Genomic DNA, 21,829 nt, shown 5'->3' on the forward strand with positions numbered 1-21,829 from the left:
CAATATAATTTTGCGAGCATCGCTACGTACAGGGTTATTACAAATGATTGAAGCGATTTCACAGCTCTACAATAACTTTATTATTTGAGATATTTTCACAATGCTTTGCACACACATACAAAAACTCAAAAAGTTTTTTTAGGCATTCACAAATGTTCGATATGTGCCCCTTTAGTGATTCGGCAGACATCAAGCCGATAATCAAGTTACTCCCACACTCGGCGCAGCATGTCCCCATCAATGAGTTCGAAAGCATCGTTGATGCGAGCTCGCAGTTCTGGCATGTTTCTTGGTAGAGGAGGTTTAAACACTGAATCTTTCACAAAACCCCACAGAAAGAAGTCGCATGGGGTTAAGTCGGGAGAGCGTGGAGGCCATGACACGAATTGCTCATCGGGATCTCCACCACGACCGATACATCGGTTTTCCAATCTCCTGTTTAAGAAATGCCGAACATCGTGATGGAACTGCGGTGGAGCACCATACTGTTGAATGATGAAGTCGGCGCTGTCGGTCTCCAGTTGTGGCACGAGCCAATTTTCCAGCATGTCCAGATACACGTGTCCATTAACGTTTTTTTCGCAGAGGAAAAAGGGGCCGTAAACTTTAAACCGTGAGATTGCACAAAACACGTTAACTTTTGGTGAATTGCGAATTTGCCGCACGAATGCGTGAGGATTCTCTACCGCCCAGATTCGCACATTGTGTCTGTTCACTTCACCATTAAGGGGAGTTGGAATGCCCTATCTCGCCAATGTTAAATTTGCTAACTTTGTGTACCTTTTTCTTTGGAACTATTATCTTCAGAACTTTGAAATTCTGGCAGAGGTTTTCAGCATATATTGTGAGCCCACTGAACTAGAACCAATGTTTTCTTTTTGTTGGTATAGTATTTATGAATTTTTTACCATTAAGCCATTTTTTATTGGAAAAAGTATAACATAAACTTCCCTAGTTCAGAGAATAAGCCAGTTCTTGTCATGATTCTAGTTCAGTGGCCTCTTTGAACTGTTTTGCAGCATTTCTGAAAATTTGAATGTTGTTGGTTGAGTGGTTTATGAGATAAAGGTACATGTAACACTAAAAATGTCAAATGCCAGAAAATGCGATTAAAGTAATTTATTATGAAAATTCACAAATACCTTTTATTCTATTATCAAAAGTGTCCAGCAGAGTAATCAGGGTCATCTTCTAGTTCTTCTTCTTCACCTAGAAGCTTTCTTCTCCTTGCTGCCCTTGCTTTTTTTGTATTAAATTCAGCTGCATACTGAGCCTTCCTTACTCGCACGCTGTCCAGAAGCTGAAGACCTCTGATGGTGTTGATACCAGGAGCAATGCCGAGCCTTGCCATGACCTTTAGCCTACCCATATGACCATCATTGAATGAAATAACAGCATCACTGACTCCCCATTTCAATGTTTTTATCCCAACAAATACATTCTTAGGTACACGAGTCCAAATGAGGTTGTTGAACGACTCGTTTTGATTCTGGGTACAACCATGAAGACATTTTCGCAGAAGATCAGGATGCCCCAAGTCTCTATATATTGGTTTAATTACTTCCATAACAGCCAATGGAATATAATTTTTATGGTGATAAGGATCCCCAGTAGCTTGAGATTTTCTATAATTGCACCATGACTGAGGACCATCTGGACAAGCAAAATGTTGAGGATTATCATCAGTTGATGATCGATGTAAATATGTGGCCCATACAGCTTGTCTCATTTCCTGCAAATTATTTGCATTATTTCTTATTGCCATACCATAGTATTGTTGTAATTCATTTATAATTTTATCTGACAGGCGACCTCTAATGGTTTTACCATCTGACAAAATTTTGTCCTTCAGATTCTGTTTCAGTTTCCTTAGACGAGTGCCCATTCGTTTCTGAACATGACCGACACATTCTAGTTTAGTTATTGTCTTATTGACATATGGCATGGATTCTGTAACACTTTTGTATGCCTTGGAGTCCCCATCTCCAAGGAATTTTGTGTAAAATACTCCCCGTTCTTTTTCTGATCTGCTAAACATTTTCACAGCAGCGGCAGCCTCCATGCCTCCACTCGTACCTTCATAATTCTTGCTACATATGTGAGCTGCTTCTATCTTACCAGATGCACAATGGTAACAATGTTTAGTGAGCACTTCATAGTCCAAAACTTTACCGCTGTCCACACTAGTAACAGTAGCAACAGCATTTTTGGATGTGTGACCCCTTTTCTGCCAGGTTCCATCAAAAGCAACAGGGATATCTGGGTTTCCTTCATTTATATATTTTGCTTCACTGGCAGCAGCTTTCATTGATAAATCTGCTACAGACTGAACAGCATCTCCTATCACTTCAGTGTAATTGTCAATTTTAGCAGGTGGAGGTGGAAGATTCATTATGGCACAAAATGTTTGAGCAGCAGTATGTCCTTTACCAATTGCTCTCATTGCATACATTAGCCTGATATTACTCTCAAACAAATTGCTACTGCATGTTTTAGAGCTCCAAAAACAGGTCTCATTTTCACAACTGGCACAAACTATAGCAATTTTGCAGGAAAGTCCTATAGATTTTGTTATGTTCATATCAAAAGAACCTCCACAAAGATTACAACACAAACATTTCTTCATAAACTCAGTAAAAACAGGAAAGTCGACTAAAACATATTGTTCATTAGAAGCTTCATCTGTAATTTCACTTGCACAGTTTGATAACTTCTTTTTTGATGCACTGGTGGGCGTGTCTCCTTCACACATCTCAGCTGTACAAACGTCAGAACTTTCACCAGCATCAACAGGTGCTGAAGCAGAATCACTTGAACAAACGTTATTTGTAAATCTATTACCGCGAAACTTTCGCTTTTTAAATAATGATGCACTCCTAGGCATCGTAGAAACTACGCACTCACCACTGAAAGTCAAAACAAGACAGATAACAAACTCCAAATGAGCGACAAACTAAACTCGAGGCTCAAAACAAACACTCACAGATCAAAAACTGAACAATAAACACAGCTAGTCGTAAAAACAATGGTACCTATGGAAGGATCAAAGATTCTACAACTGAAGAGTGAAATCCACAGCCTTCTATATGTAATGTTTTCGGAAATGCGAAGATTTAAATGTGTACAAATCACAAGATGGGTAACTTTGCTGGGCGCACATGTAATTTTGAAAAATTAAATAAAAATACTTCCAATTGGAATTTCTTAACAAATTTTGCACCATTTTAAGCAGAAAATTTCAAATTAAGTTATAAGGTTAAAAACTGAAAATGTGAATTTTTTCCATTTTCCGGCATTCCAACTCCCCTTAAGAAAAAATTTTGCTTCATCACTGAAAACAAGTTTCGCACTGAACGCATGCTCTTCCACGAGCTGTTGCAACCGCGCCGAAAATTCAAAGCGTTTGACTTTGTCATCGGGTGTCAGGCCTTGTAGCAATTGTAAACGGTAAGGCTTCAGCTTTAGCCTTTTCCGTAAGATTTTCCAAACCGTCGGCTGTGGTACGTTTAGCTCCCTGCTTGCTTTATTCGTCGACTTCCGCGGGCTACGCGTGAAACTTGCCCGCACGCATTCAACCGTTTCTTCGCTTACTGCAGGCCGACCCGTTGATTTCCCCTTACAGAGGCATCCAGAAGCTTTAAACTGCGCACACCATCGCCTAATGGAGTTAGCAGTTGGTGGATCTTTGTTGAACTTGGTCCTGAAGTGTCGTTGCACTGGTATGACTGACTGATGTGAGTGCATTTCAAGCACGACATACGCTTTCTCGGCTCCTGTCGCCATTCTGTCTCACTGCGCTCTCGAGCGCTCTGGCGGCAGAAACCTGAAGTGCGGCTTCAGCCGAACAAAACTTTATGAGTTTTTCTACGTATCTGTAGTGTGTCGTGACCATATGTCAATGAATGGAGCTACAGTGAATTTATGAAATCGCTTCAATCATTTGTAATAGGCCTGTAATACTGGTTTCCTTCTAACCGTAGGCCTACCGGTAGGGGTTGTTGGCGACTCCCTGGATGGGCCAGCAACTGCCACTTCACTCCTTTTGATAATGTTTAGCACAACTGCACAATAAAAACACGCAGAACAGTACAGCGCAAAACAATAACGAAGCAGACGACAATGGCTACCTTGTACAACACAGTCAGCTACGTAATGTTGGCAGCAGTCGAAACTGCGTGCCTACCGAAGCCTCCCGACGTTTACCGACTTCTACCGATTCAGAACTAGGGAGAGGTCTGCCATCTAAAAGTTTACACACTGTACTTTTGGAGCTAGCTGTCATTCGTCACACGAGCTGGAAATTTTAGTTTTGACACCGTCCTGTACCCCACAGCGTTGTCAGCGACAACTGCAGATTGCTGCCCACCCTGTTTGCCAGATCATTTATTTATACAGACAGTAGCAACGGTCCAATCACACTTCCCTGGGGCACTCACTACGTTACCCTGTCTCCGACGAACACCTGCTGTCGACGACAACGTACTGGGTTCTATTACTCGGGAAGTCTTCGAGCCAGCCCCATATCTGGGAAAGTATTCTGTATGCGTGTACCTTCGTTAACAGTGTGCAGTGGCGTACTGTGTCAAATGCTTTTCGGAAATCTGGCAATATGGAATCTGCATGTTGCTCTTCATCCGTAGTTTGCAGCAAATCGTGTGGAAACAAGGCAAGCTGAGTTTCACACGAGTGCTGCCATATGAAACCGTGAAGATTTGTGGATATAAGTGCCTGGGTGTCAAGGAAATTTATTACATTCGAACTCAGAATATGTTCAAGAATTTTGCAGCAAACCAATGTTAAAAGATATCCGTGTGTAATTTTGCAGGTCCGTTCTTTAGCCCTTCTTATAGAGAAGTCACGTGCACATTTTGCCAATTGCTCAGGACGTTTTGCCAGGGGGTAGATTGGTGAAAAATACAAACTAAGGAAGGTCAATATTTTAAACATAGCTGCACAACAGCAACGGTTCCACGTAATAAAATTATAAACAGCCGACCAGTTGCAGTGGATAAAGAATTATTTACCTAGGTTTCGACAAATATAAATTTGTCTTCTTCAGAAGGTGGCAATTTTACATTAGTAAGGACTAATGTACCATCGCCGTTTTTACAAATGTCGGCGTAGATCCATTTGTCAAAAATGAAATATAGCCCTAGAATTAGGGTTTGTCACTTAAATATAAATTAGTACATGGATATTGCAGAGCTCACAACTAAGGAAAGACTTGCTTCTTTTCAACACTTTCAGTTGTTTCTCAACACGGGGGAATGCTTACTACTGTGTTCTTTTCTTCCTTTTTCTTTTCTTTTCTTTTTTCTCTGTAGTAATAAGCCAACATTTGACTGTCTATTACTGTATTTCTATTCTCTACTATCGAGATTTCAGCTTATATGCAATTATCGAGGACACTGCTAAGAGTTCTTAGACCATTAACATGTCATATCTCTCGAGGCAGTCCAAAGCAGGAAACAAGACCAACATAGGCCTTTAAGATGTAACTGTCCAACTATGTGTTAGCCTTGTTTACCTGCTTTGCTCTGCCTTAACGGATATGACATATTACTGATCTAAGGACTTACAGCATTATACTTGATAATGGCATAAAAGCTGAAATCTAGATGGTACAAAAGATAAATACAGAAATACACAGCCAAATGGCAGTTTATTCTTTCAAAAAATATTGCACAATTGTGGCTCGAGAATATGGGAAAGCTCGTTACTGTGTCGTCCGTACCGGAGTCTTTCCGACTGTCGGGCAGCACGTCAGTGATAAAATAAGGGAGGATGCTAAGTTCACCGGACTTGGATACGATGTGACGTCATTATGACGTATACACGCTACATCGAAAACGATAGGAACCGTATATCGACTATTCGACTTTTGTGAACTTTCGAGAGGTTGTGACAGGGTAGCGCTGTGCTCTGCGCCATTCTTTAAATGTGTTTTGCGTTCGTTGCGTTTAAATCGTGTATTGTACTGTGTTTGTGTCCTGTGCGTTGTTTTTCGTTTGCTCGTCTCTAGTTATGTGTTCAGCATTCGAGAGACTAATAAGAGAAAACCTTACCACCATGGAATGCTTTGACACTGCATTCAATCATTTCATACGTCAATCAGTACTAGACACTAACCTTTGGTTAAGATTACATTGAGAAATCCACTTCCCCTCGTATTTCATCTCCGGTCGACGATTTTTCTTCTACAATGGCTCATATTTTTCTTTTTAAGTTCGAAATTCAATCATTCTATACACCAGTCATTACTGGACGCTAAGGTACCTTTCTCTGCGGTCCGAGTGTAAAATTACTTGGAATTATGGTTGATAAAAGACTATCTTGGGATGGACTTATAAATTACTTAGCTAACAAACTTGCATGAGTTCTCTTCCAGCTATATAAATTAAGAAAAAAAGTCAGCAAGAGTATGCTGCTACAATCTAATATGTACTGACAAGACCAATTGTATGAAACCACACTAAAATGTTGATAATAAATAAATATTATTCTTGGCGTAAGCATTCAATACAACAATCGCACAATCTAATCTGGTCGGGACATAAGAAGTCTTCACTTTTTTACGTGGTGTTTTCAAGGCCACGTCAGGAATATTTTTATTAATATCCAGCTCTTTTATTTTGGGGAAATACATATACGCTACCACACTGAGCTGCTTTCGGAATCGCACGTGTCAAAACAAACCACTAGCTGACGACAGTTAGAATCTCGAACGTTCGTAAAAGTCGATAGGTGTATAAGGTTTATAATTTATAAAAAAAAAAACAGCTACCAGCCACATGTATGGTTTAAAAAGGTTTATTATCTTCAGACCATGACCGGTTTCGGATTTTTCTTTACAAATCCACCTTCAGATGGCAGTTACAAGCATTCTAAGTTGGACCTAGTTTTGTTTTTGTTATTCGTTTGCTGCACTGGGAAAGAAAAGAAATATTTTTGTTGTCATATCGGTAATGGTATTTTAACAAAAGATTTACTTCTTCTACAAAATCTAATTGCTCATGAGATAGTTTTCTGTTTTAAACTTAGTAAACGTGCAGGTTATTGTACTTACGAGCTATGTAGTTCTGCCTGACGAAATATTCGTGCGTTTATGTTTTCGAGCGCAAGCTCAATACACTTTTCAATATGCACTATGTGAGTGCTATTCCAGTCAACGGACGTCACTTTCAACCTCATCATCTTAATTACACACGCAGCACACACGAATAACGTTTACAAAACGTGGCCCAGCTTCATATTACAAACGAGAACAATATTTGCAAAGAGGTTACAGTCATAACGATGTTAACTTACAGTTGCCTTATAGTCGATATGGGTACAGTAAAATAACTCTTTGCTATTGTATGAGATTAATCTAAAACGGAATAAATAAAATTACATATAAATAAGATTACAAACATTATATGTAGTACAGAAATACTGTGTGTTACTAATTATTTGTTACAATAGTAGGAGATAAATTCTAATATATGACATGATAAGCAATGCACATGTTTTCATTATGCAATGTTACAATGACATATAAGCAGTTTTTGGGGGCCTGTCTACTGAATGTTTTTAATGGAATATTAGGCTTAAGTTATTTTAAAAAAGTGAAAGCTTCTTCAAAGTTATTTAGGAAGGGGGTGTTAACTGACTCTGTCTGTTCATTCAGAATGAGATCAGGGAACCTGTTTTTATGTGTATGAATCTCAATCTCCTCTAAGACATTCAATGTGAAACCCTTGTCTTTGAGGTGTAATATCTGCAGGTTGTTTTCTATATTCTCAACTGTATGATTGTTTTCTGCAAGATGGGTGGCGAAAGCAGATTTGCTTAGGTTTTCCAGACGTAGGGCATCAAGGTGTTCCTTGAATCTTGTTTCAAAAGCTCTACCTGTTTGGCCGATGCAGAATTTAGGACAGTTGTTACACTTGAGTTTATAAATTCCAGATCTTTTATGGGGTATGCTATTGTGTGGGAGTGAGTGTATGACTCTTTGTTGGAGTTTGTTATTGGTAGAGAAACTGATTTTGACATTCTTCTTCTTGAATAGGTTGGAATTTTGTATGAAAGTGGGCCTATATATGGTAGGGCTACATATTTTACTGATTTTTTTGTCTTTCATAGTTATTGTGGCTGTTGCTTGTTGCAAAGACTCATTGCTAGCAATTTTTTCTTTTATTTTTTGAGAGAGTGTGTCTAGCTCGTAAGTACAATAACCTGCACGTTTACTAAGTTTAAAACATAAAACTATCTCATGAGCAATTAGATTTTGTAGAAGAAGTAAATCTTTTGTTAAAATACCATTACCGATATGACAACAAAAATATTTCTTTTCTTTCCCAGTGCAGCAAACGAATAACAAAAACAAAACTAGGTCCAACTTAGAATGCTTGTAACTGCCATCTGAAGATGGATTTGTAAAGAAAAATCCGAAACCGGTCATGGTCTGAAGATAATAAACCTTTTTAAACCATACATGTGGCTGGTAGCTGTTTTTTTATAAATTATAAACCTTAGTACAACAGCCACGTTTCTCAACATGTCGACTTTCGACAAAATAGCGTAGTCGATAGGTGTTTTAATCGACTACATCTACATCTACATCCATACTCCGCAAGCCACCTGACGGTGTGTGGCGGAGGGTACCTTGAGTACCTCTATCGGTTCTGCCTTCTATTCCAGTCTCGTATTGTTCGTGGAAAGAAGGATTGTCGGTATGCCTCTGTGTGGGCTCTAATCTCTCTGATTTTATCCTCATGGTCTCTTCGCGAGATATACGTAGGAAGGAGCAATATACTGCTTGACTCTTCGGTGAAGGTATGTTATCGAAACTTTGACAAAAGCCCGTACCGAGCTACTGAGCGTCTCTCCTGCAGAGTCATCCACTGGAGTTTATCATCTCCGTAACGCTTTCGCGATTACTAAATGATCCTGTAACGAAGCGCGCTGCTCTCCGTTGGATCTTCTCTATATCTTCTATCAACCCTATCTGGTACGGATCCCACACTGGTGAGCAGTATTCGAGCAGTGGGCGAACAAGCGTACTGTAACCTACTTCCTTTGTTTTCGGATTGCATTTACTTAGGATTCTTCCAATGAATCTCAGTCTGGCATCTGCTTTACCGACGATCAGCATTATATGATCATTCCATTTTAAATCACTCCTAATGCGTACTCCCAGATAATTTATGGTATTAACTGCTTCCAGTTGCTGACCTGCTATTTTGTAGCTAAATGATAAGGGATCTTTCTTTCTGTGTATTCGCAGCACATTACACTTGTCTACATTGAGATTCAATTGCCATTCCCTGCACCATGCGTCAATTCGCTGCAGATCCTCCTGCATTTGAGTACAATTTTCCATTGTTACAACCTCTCGATACACCACAGCATCATCTGCAAAAAGCCTCAGTGAACTTCCGATGTCATCCACCAGGTCATTTATGTATATTGTGAATAGCAACGGTCCTATGACACTCCCCTGCGGCACAGCTGAAATCACTCTTACTTCGGAAGACTTCTCTCCATTGAGAATGACATGCTGCGTCCTGTTATCTAGGAACTCTTCAATACAATCACACAATTGGTCTGATAGTCCATATGCTCTTACTCTGTTCATTTAAACGAGTGTGGGGAACTGTATCGAACGCCTTGCGGAAGTCGAGAAACACGGCATCTACCTGTGAACCCGTGACTACGGCCCTCTGCGTCTCGTGGACGAATAGCGCGAGCTGGGTTTCACACGACCGTCTTTTTCGAAACCCGTGCTGATTGCTACAGAGTAGATTTGTAGTCTCGAGAAAAGTCATTATACTCGAACGTAATACGTGTTCCAAAATTCTACTAGTGATAGACGTTAGGGATATAGGTGTATAGTTCTGCACATGTGTTCGACGCCCCTTCTTGAAAATCCTTTGGAACGCTACGCTCTTCTAGAGACCTACGGTACACCGCTGCAAGAAGGGGGGCAAGTTCCTTCGCGTACTCTGTGTAAAATTGAACTGGTATCCCATCAGGTGCAGAGCGTATATACGTCAGAATGACGTCACATCATATCCAGGTTGGGTGAACTTAGCATCCTCCTAAAATAAGCGGTGCGGCGCCTGCCGAAATAGCCACGTGTGTCGTCCGTGTCCGCAGGTACCAGCAGTTCGCCTTCCGGGACTACGTCAAGTCGCACCCCGAGTTCCAGTTCTGCCCCGGGCTGAACTGCCGGGCGGTGGTGCGCGCCAAGGAGCCGCGAGCCAAGCGCGTGCAGTGCTCGAGCTGCGCGGCCGCCTTCTGCTTCCTGTGCGGCGGCGACTACCACGCGCCCACCGACTGCGCGACCATCCGCCGCTGGCTCACCAAGTGCGCCGACGACAGCGAGACGGCCAACTACATCAGCGCCCACACCAAGGACTGCCCGCGCTGCCACGTCTGCATCGAGAAGAACGGCGGCTGCAACCACATGCAGTGCTACAACTGCAAGCACGACTTCTGCTGGATGTGCCTCGGCGACTGGAAGTCGCACGGCTCCGACTACTACGAGTGCTCGCGCTACAAGGAGAACCCGGACGCGGCGCAGGAGTCGGCGCTGACGCGCGCCCGCGAGGCGCTCAAGAAGTACCTGCACTACTACGAGCGCTGGGAGAACCACTCCAAGAGCCTCAAGCTGGAGGAGCAGACGCTGCGCAACATCCGGCGCCGCATCGACGACAAGATCATGAAGGCGGCGGGCACGTGGATCGACTGGCAGTACCTGCTGGACGCGGCGGCGCTGCTGGCCAAGTGCCGCTACACGCTGCAGTACACCTACCCGTACGCCTACTACATGGAGGCGGGCCCGCGCAAGGCGCTCTTCGAGTACCAGCAGGCGCAGCTCGAGGCCGAGATCGAGAACCTCTCCTGGAAGGTGGAGCGCGCCGAGACGACCGACCGCGGCGACCTGGAGAACCAGATGGACATCGCCGAGAAGCGGCGCACCACCCTGCTCAAGGACTTCCTGTAAGGCGCCGCCGCACCCGGGTACGCACTGCCCTCCCTCGCTCCTCCCGCCCTCACAGCTTATTGTTACGTAGCAGACTGCTCCCTGTCGTTTGGTGGAACGTTGGTTTGATGTAGCTCTCCGAGGTAGTCCATCCAATTTTTTTTTTTTTTTTCTTTCCAATAACCCATTTGATGAACATCAACAAAAGCAAAACGAGGATAGTGGAATGTAGTCAAATTAAGTCGGCTGATGCTGAAGGAATTAGATTAGGAAATGTGACACTTAAAGTAGTAAAGGAGTTTTGCTATTTAGGGAGTAAAATAACTGATGATGGTCGAAGTAGAGAGGATATAAAATGTAGGCTGGCAATGGCAAGGAAAGCGTTTCTCAAGAAGAGAAACTTGTTAACACCGAGATTTAAGTGTCAGGAAGTCGTTTCTGAAAGTATTTGTATGGAGTGTAGCCATGTATGGAAGTGAAACATGGACGATAGCTAGTTTGGACAAGAAGAGAATAGAAGCTTTCGAAATGTGGTGCTACAGAAGAATGCTGAAGATAAGGTGGGTAGATCACATAACTAATGAGGAGGTATTGAATAGGATTGGGGAGAAGAGAAGTTTGTGGCACAACTTGACTAGAAGAAGGGATCGGTCGGTAGGACATGTTCTGAGGCATCAAGGGATCGCCAGTTTAGTATTGGAGGGCAGCGTGGAGGGTAAAAATCGTAGAGGGAGACCAAGAGATGAATACACTAAGCAGATTCAGAACGATGTAGGCTGCAGTAGGTACTGGGAGATGTAGAAGCTTGAACAGGATAGAGTAGCATGGAGAGCTGCATCAAACCAGTCTCAGAACTGAAGACCACAACAACAACAACCCATTTGGAGGGTACGATGAATCAACATTGGCTACTCTTCATTGTATTAGATTTCTTCACTTTCCAAATTTCCTTCATCCTTTTAGAGTGTTGTTCCCTTTCTTCTTGAGTCCACTTTCGTCTAGTTATTTTCTTTCTCTCCTGAAATTCTGCCTTTTGAACTGCCTTTCTGAAATGTGTTCTGTTTTCTATTGTGTCTATTGTAACTCCAGCATTTTCAATGTCCTTTTCAGTCTCTCTGAACCGTGCTGGCTTGGATTTGTAGCTATTGAGTAATGTGAATATCCGCTTGGTTAGTCTGTTGTTATCCATTCTGAATATATGTCCAAAAAACTGTAGTCTCCTCTTCCTCACTACTTCAGTTAGTTTCTCCGTTTTCAGATATAGCTTATTGTTACGTAGCAGACTGCTCCCTGTCGTTTGGTGGAACGTTGGTTTGATGTAGCTCTCCGAGGTAGTCTATCCAATTTTTTTTTCTTTCCAATAACCCATTTGATGAACATCAACAAAAGCAAAACGAGGATAGTGGAATGTAGTCAAATTAAGTCGGCTGATGCTGAGGGAATTAGATTAGGAAATGAGACACTTAAAGTAGTAAAGGAGTTTTGCTATTTAGGGAGTAAAATAACTGATGATGGTCGAAGTAGAGAGGATATAAAATGTAGACTGGCAATGGCAAGGAAAGCGTTTCTCAAGAAGAGAAACTTGTTAACACCGAGATTTAAGTGTCAGGAAGTCGTTTCTGAAAGTATTTGTATGGAGTGTAGCCATGTATGGAAGTGAAACATGGACGATAGCTAGTTTGGACAAGAAGAGAATAGAAGCTTTCGAAATGTGGTGCTACAGAAGAATGCTGAAGATAAGGTGGGTAGATCACATAACTAATGAGGAGGTATTGAATAGGATTGGGGAGAAGAGAAGTTTGTGGCACAACTTGACTAGAAGAAGGGATCGGTCGGTAGGACATGTTCTGAGGCATCAAGGGATCGCCAGTTTAGTATTGGAGGGCAGCGTGGAGGGTAAAAATCGTAGAGGGAGACCAAGAGATGAATACACTAAGCAGATTCAGAACGATGTAGGCTGCAGTAGGTACTGGGAGATGTAGAAGCTTGAACAGGATAGAGTAGCATGGAGAGCTGCATCAAACCAGTCTCAGAACTGAAGACCACAACAACAACAACCCATTTGGAGGGTACGATGAATCAACATTGGCTACTCTTCATTGTATTAGATTTCTTCACTTTCCAAATTTCCTTCATCCTTTTAGAGTCTTGTTCCCTTTCTTCTTGAGTCCACTTTGGTCTAGTTATTTTCTTTCTCTCCTGAAATTCTGCCTTTTGAACTGCCTTTCTGAAATGTGTTCTGTTTTCTATTGTGTCTATTGTAACTCCAGCATTTTCAATGTCCTTTTCAGTCTCTCTGAACCGTGCTGGCTTGGATTTGTAGCTATTGAGTAATGTGAATATCCGCTTGGTTAGTCTGTTGTTATCCATTCTGAATATATGTCCAAAAAACTGTAGTCTCCTCTTCCTCACTACTTCAGTTAGTTTCTCCGTTTTCAGATATAGCTTATTGTTACGTAGCAGACTGCTCCCTGTCGTTTGGTGGAACGTTGGTTTGATGTAGCTCTCCGAGGTAGTCTATCCAATTTTTTTTTTTTCTTTCCAATAACCCATTTGATGAACATCAACAAAAGCAAAACGAGGATAGTGGAATGTAGTCAAATTAAGTCGGCTGATGCTGAGGGAATTAGATTAGGAAATGAGACACTTAAAGTAGTAAAGGAGTTTTGCTATTTAGGGAGTAAAATAACTGATGATGGTCGAAGTAGAGAGGATATAAAATGTAGACTGGCAATGGCAAGGAAAGCGTTTCTCAAGAAGAGAAACTTGTTAACACCGAGATTTAAGTGTCAGGAAGTCGTTTCTGAAAGTATTTGTATGGAGTGTAGCCATGTATGGAAGTGAAACATGGACGATAGCTAGTTTGGACAAGAAGGGAATAGAAGCTTTCGAAATGTGGTGCTACAGAAGAATGCTGAAGATAAGGTGGGTAGATCACATAACTAATGAGGAGGTATTGAATAGGATTGGGGAGAAGAGAAGTTTGTGGCACAACTTGACTAGAAGAAGGGATCGGTCGGTAGGACATGTTCTGAGGCATCAAGGGATCGCCAGTTTAGTATTGGAGGGCAGCGTGGAGGGTAAAAATCGTAGAGGGAGACCAAGAGATGAATACACTAAGCAGATTCAGAACGATGTAGGCTGCAGTAGGTACTGGGAGATGTAGAAGCTTGAACAGGATAGAGTAGCATGGAGAGCTGCATCAAACCAGTCTCAGAACTGAAGACCACAACAACAACAACCCATTTGGAGGGTACGATGAATCAACATTGGCTACTCTTCATTGTATTAGATTTCTTCACTTTCCAAATTTCCTTCATCCTTTTAGAGTCTTGTTCCCTTTCTTCTTGAGTCCACTTTGGTCTAGTTATTTTCTTTCTCTCCTGAAATTCTGCCTTTTGAACTGCCTTTCTGAAATGTGTTCTGTTTTCTATTGTGTCTATTGTAACTCCAGCATTTTCAATGTCCTTTTCAGTCTCTCTGAACCGTGCTGGCTTGGATTTGTAGCTATTGAGTAATGTGAATATCCGCTTGGTTAGTCTGTTGTTATCCATTCTGAATATATGTCCAAAAAACTGTAGTCTCCTCTTCCTCACTACTTCAGTTAGTTTCTCCGTTTTCAGATATAGCTTATTGTTACGTAGCAGACTGCTCCCTGTCGTTTGGTGGAACGTTGGTTTGATGTAGCTCTCCGAGGTAGTCTATCCAATTTTTTTTTTTTTTCTTTCCAATAACCCATTTGATGAACATCAACAAAAGCAAAACGAGGATAGTGGAATGTAGTCAAATTAAGTCGGCTGATGCTGAGGGAATTAGATTAGGAAATGAGACACTTAAAGTAGTAAAGGAGTTTTGCTATTTAGGGAGTAAAATAACTGATGATGGTCGAAGTAGAGAGGATATAAAATGTAGACTGGCAATGGCAAGGAAAGCGTTTCTCAAGAAGAGAAACTTGTTAACACCGAGATTTAAGTGTCAGGAAGTCGTTTCTGAAAGTATTTGTATGGAGTGTAGCCATGTATGGAAGTGAAACATGGACGATAGCTAGTTTGGACAAGAAGAGAATAGAAGCTTTCGAAATGTGGTGCTACAGAAGAATGCTGAAGATAAGATGGGTAGATCACATAACTAATGAGGAGGTATTGAATAGGATTGGGGAGAAGAGAAGTTTGTGGCACAACTTGACTAGAAGAAGGGATCGGTCGGTAGGACATGTTCTGAGGCATCAAGGGATCGCCAGTTTAGTATTGGAGGGCAGCGTGGAGGGTAAAAATCGTAGAGGGAGACCAAGAGATGAATACACTAAGCAGATTCAGAACGATGTAGGCTGCAGTAGGTACTGGGAGATGTAGAAGCTTGAACAGGATAGAGTAGCATGGAGAGCTGCATCAAACCAGTCTCAGAACTGAAGACCACAACAACAACAACCCATTTGGAGGGTACGATGAATCAACATTGGCTACTCTTCATTGTATTAGATTTCTTCACTTTCCAAATTTCCTTCATCCTTTTAGAGTCTTGTTCCCTTTCTTCTTGAGTCCACTTTCGTCTAGTTATTTTCTTTCTCTCCTGAAATTCTGCCTTTTGAACTGCCTTTCTGAAATGTGTTCTGTTTTCTATTGTGTCTATTGTAACTCCAGCATTTTCAATGTCCTTTTCAGTCTCTATGAACCGTGCTGGCTTGGATTTGTAGCTATTGAGTAATGTGAATATCCGCTTGGTTAGTCTGTTGTTATCCATTCTGAATATATGTCCAAAAAACTGTAGTCTCCTCTTCCTCATTACATCAGTTAGTTTCTCCGTTTTCAGATATAGCTCTCTGTTTGGTCTTAACCTGTATTCAGCATTATCGTTTCTTTTAGCTCCCAGTATTTTCCTTAAAATTCTTCTTTCGACCTTCTCTAGTTTCTCAAGATCTCCATTTCTTGTTAGTTTAAGTGTTTCTGCCGCATAGAGTTTCAGGTCTGGCCACTGTTTGGTAGTGTCTTAATTTCGTGTTCCAGGACAAGGATTTTTTATTATAAACGTTTTTGGTCATATGAAACACTCTTTCCATTTTGTGCACTCTAGTTTCTATAGCTATCTTTTCTTTGGCATTGTATGTAATCCACTCTCCTAGGTATTTAAAGGAATCTGTTTTGTGTATTGTGTTGTTGTCAACTGCAATATTTTGAGGAGCATCACAGATGTTTGTCATAAACTTTGTTTTTTCGTAGGATATTTGAAGTACTACTTTGGCTTCTTGTTTTTGTAGTTCTCTTATTTGTTCCTGGGCATTGTCTAGTGAATCTGTAATCAATGTCATGTCATCTGCGAAGGCTAAACAGTCGACAGTGATCTTGTTCGGATTTCTCCCTAGTTGAATCCCTTTAGTATTGATGGCCTTCCTCCATTCTCGAACTACTATCCTATGTGAGATTCTACCGAGCGTTTTAATCTTCAATGGGGAATAACTTGGGAAACAGATTAAAATGTTTTAGAGAAGAGTTGTCGGTGGCAAATTGGGTCACGTATTTCTACTAATGGCTGTTACCTGGAACGTGATTTTAAAGGTGATTTGGAGGTTAAAGTGAATTTTTAAAAAGGGTAACCCCAATATCTGAGATTTTAAAAGAGGCAAATATTACGTATAAAATGATATGTTCCACGTCGTGGAAATGTTCGATGGAGGTCAAATAAGCAAATGCATTTAAGCAAATACATTTTTAGTTCTAGTAGGAATTAAATCGGAGTACAGGAGAGATACAGCAAAATACAGTGTTAAATACAAATTGGAAAGGGCTCCAGAGAAATTAGAAGTGAGGGGACCCACTTGACGACTTGTAAATCGGCGATGTATGTTTTACGAGGGCTATCCACAAAGCACATTACGTTTTGGAATTAAAAATAAATAAAGTATTGGAATTTTTTTATTGTATACAGATGAAAGCCACACTTCAATACTACTTTTCTACATAGTTGCCATTTAAATTAAGGCACTTATCTTAGCGATGGACGAGCTTGGAAATTCCTTCGTCGTAAAATACGGCCGCCTGCGCCTTCAACCACGTGGTTACCTCTTTTGGGACAGAAAAGGTGTGATTTTTGTGGATTTCCTGGATAGAGGCACTACAATAAACTCTCAAAGGTATTGCCAAACTCTGCACAACCTCAGAAGAGCAATATAAAACAAGCGCAGGGGAAAGTTGGGCTGAAAGATCTTGCCGATTCACGACAACGCCCGGGCCCACACGGCAAATGCCACTCGTGAAGTTCTCGAATCTTTTAAGTGGGAGTTGTTTCCTCATCCGCCGTACAGTCCCGACCTGGCACCGAGCGACTTCCACTTATTCCCAGCAATGAAGAAGTGGTTGGCTATGCAGCGTTTTGATGACGACGCACAGCTTCGAGAAGAGGTGACCACGTGGTTGAAGGCGCAGGCGGCCGAATTTTACGACGAAGGAATTTCCGAGCTCGTCCATCCCTACGATAAGTGCCTTAATTTAAATGGCAACTATGTAGAAAAGTAGTATTGAAGTGTGGCTTTCATCTGTATATAATAAAAAAAATTTCCAATACTTTATTTATTTTTAATTCCAAAACGTAATGTACTTTGTGGATAGCCCTCGTATTTATGTTTGTTCTGTCTTAAAATGTCAAAATAACATTTATCCATTGCGATATATTTATTTTTGCCAATAAACATGTTAATTAATACATAAATTTCAAATCTTTCCTCGTTTTTTCCTAATCCCACATAACAAATACGGGTTTCCGTGAAACAAAACTCGACCTTCAAATGACCTTCGATAACTGACATCGTGATTATTGGTAGTGGCTTTTGACCCCTTATGCTCATTCCAATTTGTATCTGACATTGTATTTCGCTGTATCACTCCTCTCTTCAGAGTTAATCCGTACTAGAACTGAAAATATATTTGCGTATTTGACTTTCATTAAACCTCAAGTAATGTATCATTTGATACATGAAATTTGCCAATCTTTTCAAACCTTAGATCAAATATAAGCGTTCCCATTTTTAAAAAATCACTTTAACCTCCAAATCACCCTGAAAATCCTGTTCGAGGTCACGACCATTAGTAGCAATTTATGACCCCCTTTGTCACCTACAATTTTTAGGTAAAATATTTTTCTGTATCTCATCTCTGTCTCGAGTTATTCCCCATTGCATATTAAAATGGTCCACCTCGTATATTAGGAATAGGATAGACTGCTACTCACTGTAAAGATGACCCGTCGAGTTGCAGACGGCTACAATGAGGAGATGTTACACGTGTAGCTGTCGGCAAAGGCCTTCCTCGCGAAAGAAAACGCACACGTTCACACCTCGTGCACACTCGGCGGCCACCACCTGCGGCTCCGGTCTTAGCTGCTCACTTGTGTGAATGTGTTTGTGCCCTTTGCTGAGGAAATCCTCGCACAAACATTCGACCAGCTTCGCCATTGCTGAGGAAATCCTCGCACAAACGGAAAAGTGGCTGACATCGAAATAAGTGTCCAAGGAATAGAAAAGCAACTGGAATCACTCAACAGAGGAAAGTCTACTGGACCTGACGGGATACCAATTCGATTCTACACAGAGTACGCGAAAGAACTTACCCCCTTTCTAACAGCCGTGTACCGCAAGTCTCTAGAGGAACAGAAGGTTCCAAATGATTGGAAAAGAGCGCAGGTAGTCCCAGTCTTCAAGAAGGGTCGTCGAGCGGATGCGCAAAACTATAGACCGATATCTCTGAAGTCGATCTGTTGTAGAATTTTAGAACATGTTTTTTGCTCGCGTATCATGGCGTTGTTGGAAACCCAGAATCTACTCTGTAAGAATCAACACGGATTCCGGAAACAGCGATCGTGTGAGACCCAACTCGCTTTATTTGTTCATGAGACGCAGAAAATCTTAGATACAGGCTCCCAGGTAAATGCCATTTTCCTTGACTTCCGGAAGGCGTTCGATACAGTTCCGCACTGTCGCCTGATAAACAAAGTAAGAGCCTACGGAATATCAGACCAGCTGTGTGGCTGGATTGAAGAGTTTTTAGCAAACAGAACACAGCATGTTGTTATCAATGGAGGGACGTCTACTGACGTTAAAGTAACCTCTGGCGTGCCACAGGGGAGTGTTATGGGACCATTGCTTTTCACAATATATATAAATGACCTAGTAGATAGTGTCGGAAGTTGCATGCGGCTTTTCGGGGATGATGCTGCAGTATACAGAAAATTGCAGCGAAATGCAGGAAGATCTGCAGCGGATAGGCACTTGGTGCAGGGAGTGTCAACTGACCCTTAACATAGTCAAATGTAATGTATTGCGAATACATAGAAAGAAGGATCCTTTATTGTATGATTATATGATAGCGGAACAAACACTGGTAGCAGTTACTTCTGTAAAATATCTGGCAGTATGCTTGCGGAACGATTTGAAGTGGAATGATCGTATAAAATTAATTGTTGGTAAGGCGGGTACCAGGTTGAGATTCATTGGGAGAGTCCTTCGAAAATGTAGTTCATCAGCAAAGGAGGTGGCTTACAAAACACTCGTTCGACCTATACTCGAGTATTGCTCATCAGTGTGGGATCCGTACCAGGTGGGGTTGACGGTGGAGATAGAGAAGATCCAAAGAAGAGCGGCGCGTTTCGTCACAGGGTTATTTGGAGAGCGTGATAGCGTTACGGAGATGTTTAGCAAACTCGAGTGGCAGACTCTGCAAGAGAGGCGCTCTGCATCGCGGTGTAGCTTGCTCGCCAGGTTTCGAGAGGGTGCGCTTCTGGATGAGGAATCGAATGTATTGCTTCCCCCTACTTATACCTCCCGAGGAGATCACGAATGTAAAATTAGAGAGATTCGAGCGCGCACGAAGGCTTTCCGGCAGTCGTTCTTCCCGCGAACCGTACGCGACTGGAACAGAAAAAGGAGGTAATGACAGCGGCACGTAAAGTGCCCTCCGCCACACACCGTTGGGTGGCATGCGGAGTATAAATGTAGATGTAGATGGCTTTGAACAATATCTTCATACACTGATAAGTCAAAGCATAATGACCACTGCCCACTGCGACACCGGATGTCGCGTGGTGGCATTGTGGGCATGTGACACGGTAAGAAAAGTGTGTAAGCAGAGCAGACACAGAGGGGTTACCGCCTAAAGAAGATATGGGTTGCAAATGGGGAAATCCATTGAGTTTGACCAAGGGCAGATTATTACTACGCAGAACCTGTGAATGAATATCTCGACAATGGCGAAGCTGGTCGAATGTTCACGTGCTACTGTCGTGAAGATCTGTGGGAAGAGGTAGGAGGACAGTGAAACTTCCACTAGGCAGACTCTTCACAGAGTGTGGGGCTCGGAAGCTTGCCGTGTAAAGTAGGATAGGTGGCAATCAGTGGCACCTCAGCCAAAATGTCGTCGATGCCGGTGCGCGCACGAGTGTTTCTGAGCTCACCAGTTATTGTACATTGTCGAATGTGGAGCTCCGCAGCAGACTACCCCTACGTGTTGAGCCGACAACCTCTATTGAGACTGCAGTGGGCAGGGACTGTAGGGATTCGATTGTCAGTCAGTAGAAACGTGTCTGCTCTTCGCGTGAATCACTCTGGCTCGATTCACATCTCCACGAACGCCATTATCGAGGTGAACGACAGTCCGAAGTGTGCTGCACGGCACGGGTGCAGGCTCGTGCGAGCAGTATTGTGCTGCGGGACACATTCTCCTGTGCTCGAGTGAGACCTGTGGTAGTAATCGAAGAGAAGCTGACAGCAGCAGACCACTCACATCCCTTCGCGGTTGACGTCTTCCCCGACAGCGATGTCATGTTTCGGCAGTGTAATTGTCAGTATCTCAGAGCCAGAACTGTGCTACAGTGGTTTGAGGAACTTACAGTGAACTCGTGACGATGTCGCAGCGACCGAAATCGCCCGATGTAAATCCTACGGAAACTAGAATGAAATTTTCACTCTACAGCGGAGTGTGCGTTGAAATGAAACTTCCTGGCAGATTAAAACTGTGTCCCGGACCGAGACTCGAACTCGGGACCTTTGCCTTTCGCGGGCAAGCGCTCTACTGACTGAGCTACCCAAGTACGACTCACACTTCGGCCTCACAGCTTTAATTCCGCCAGTACCTCATCTCCTACCTTCCAAACTTCACATAAGCTCTCCTGCGAACCTTGCAGAACTAGCACTCCTGGAAGAAAGGGAATTGCGGAGACATGGCTTAGCCACAGCCTGGGGGAATTAAAGCTGTGAGGACGGGGCGTGAGTCGTGCTTGGGTAGCTCAGTCGGTAGAGCGCTTGCCTACGAAAGGCAAAGGTCCCGAGTTCGAGTCTCGGTCCGGCACACAGTTTTAATCTGCCAGGAAGTTTCCTACGGAACCTGTCCGGGCCGCTGTCGCCGCGTACGCCAATCGGCGGCCTGTTATTTACACGCGTTAAGTGACTGGTGCACGGACATCTAGTGCTGCATATCCTCCACACACGTACCAACAAACTGTCAGATCCCTGATACGCAGAATCAGTCATGTGCTTCGTTCCAAACATGGACAAACAAGTTAAGCAGGTGGTGATAATGTTTTGGCTCATCGGTATATATAACAGTCTTATTGTTGTGCCAGTCTGCAAATCATCTTTATGTCGAGTAGTAATCTATCCTATTCCTAATACTGTTGTTATTGCAACCTGGAGTTTCCTATGTGAGACTCCTTGTCTCTGCTGAACTGATGCGCCATAAATCTGCCTGAATTTCCTAACTGTAGTCAAGCATTGCCCCCTTTACAGCTTTTACCCCTGCCCCCTCCCACACTTACCTGACTTACCAAACTGACAATTTCTTGATGCCTCAGGATGTGTACTATCAGCCAATCCCGTCT

The 21,829-nt window shown here is 42.5% G+C and overlaps 1 protein-coding gene across 2 annotated transcripts in view; it reads left to right on the plus strand.

Annotated features, from left to right (window-relative positions):
• The window catches only part of LOC124720119 (potential E3 ubiquitin-protein ligase ariadne-2), a 96,723-nt gene that overhangs the window by 57,200 nt on the left and 17,694 nt on the right, over positions 1 to 21,829 (plus strand). Inside the window, exon 2 of one of the 2 annotated variants that reach the window (XM_047245418.1) lies at positions 10,141 to 10,986. In XM_047245418.1, coding sequence (XP_047101374.1) covers positions 10,141 to 10,986 — 846 coding nt within the window. Of the gene's footprint in view, positions 1 to 10,140; positions 11,008 to 21,829 lie in introns of both variants that reach the window. The other variant, XM_047245419.1, reaches the window with a different exon arrangement.

This window comes from Schistocerca piceifrons, chromosome 11 (genome assembly GCF_021461385.2).
Source record: "Schistocerca piceifrons isolate TAMUIC-IGC-003096 chromosome 11, iqSchPice1.1, whole genome shotgun sequence".
In the NCBI taxonomy this organism is placed as follows: domain Eukaryota; kingdom Metazoa; phylum Arthropoda; class Insecta; order Orthoptera; family Acrididae; genus Schistocerca; species Schistocerca piceifrons.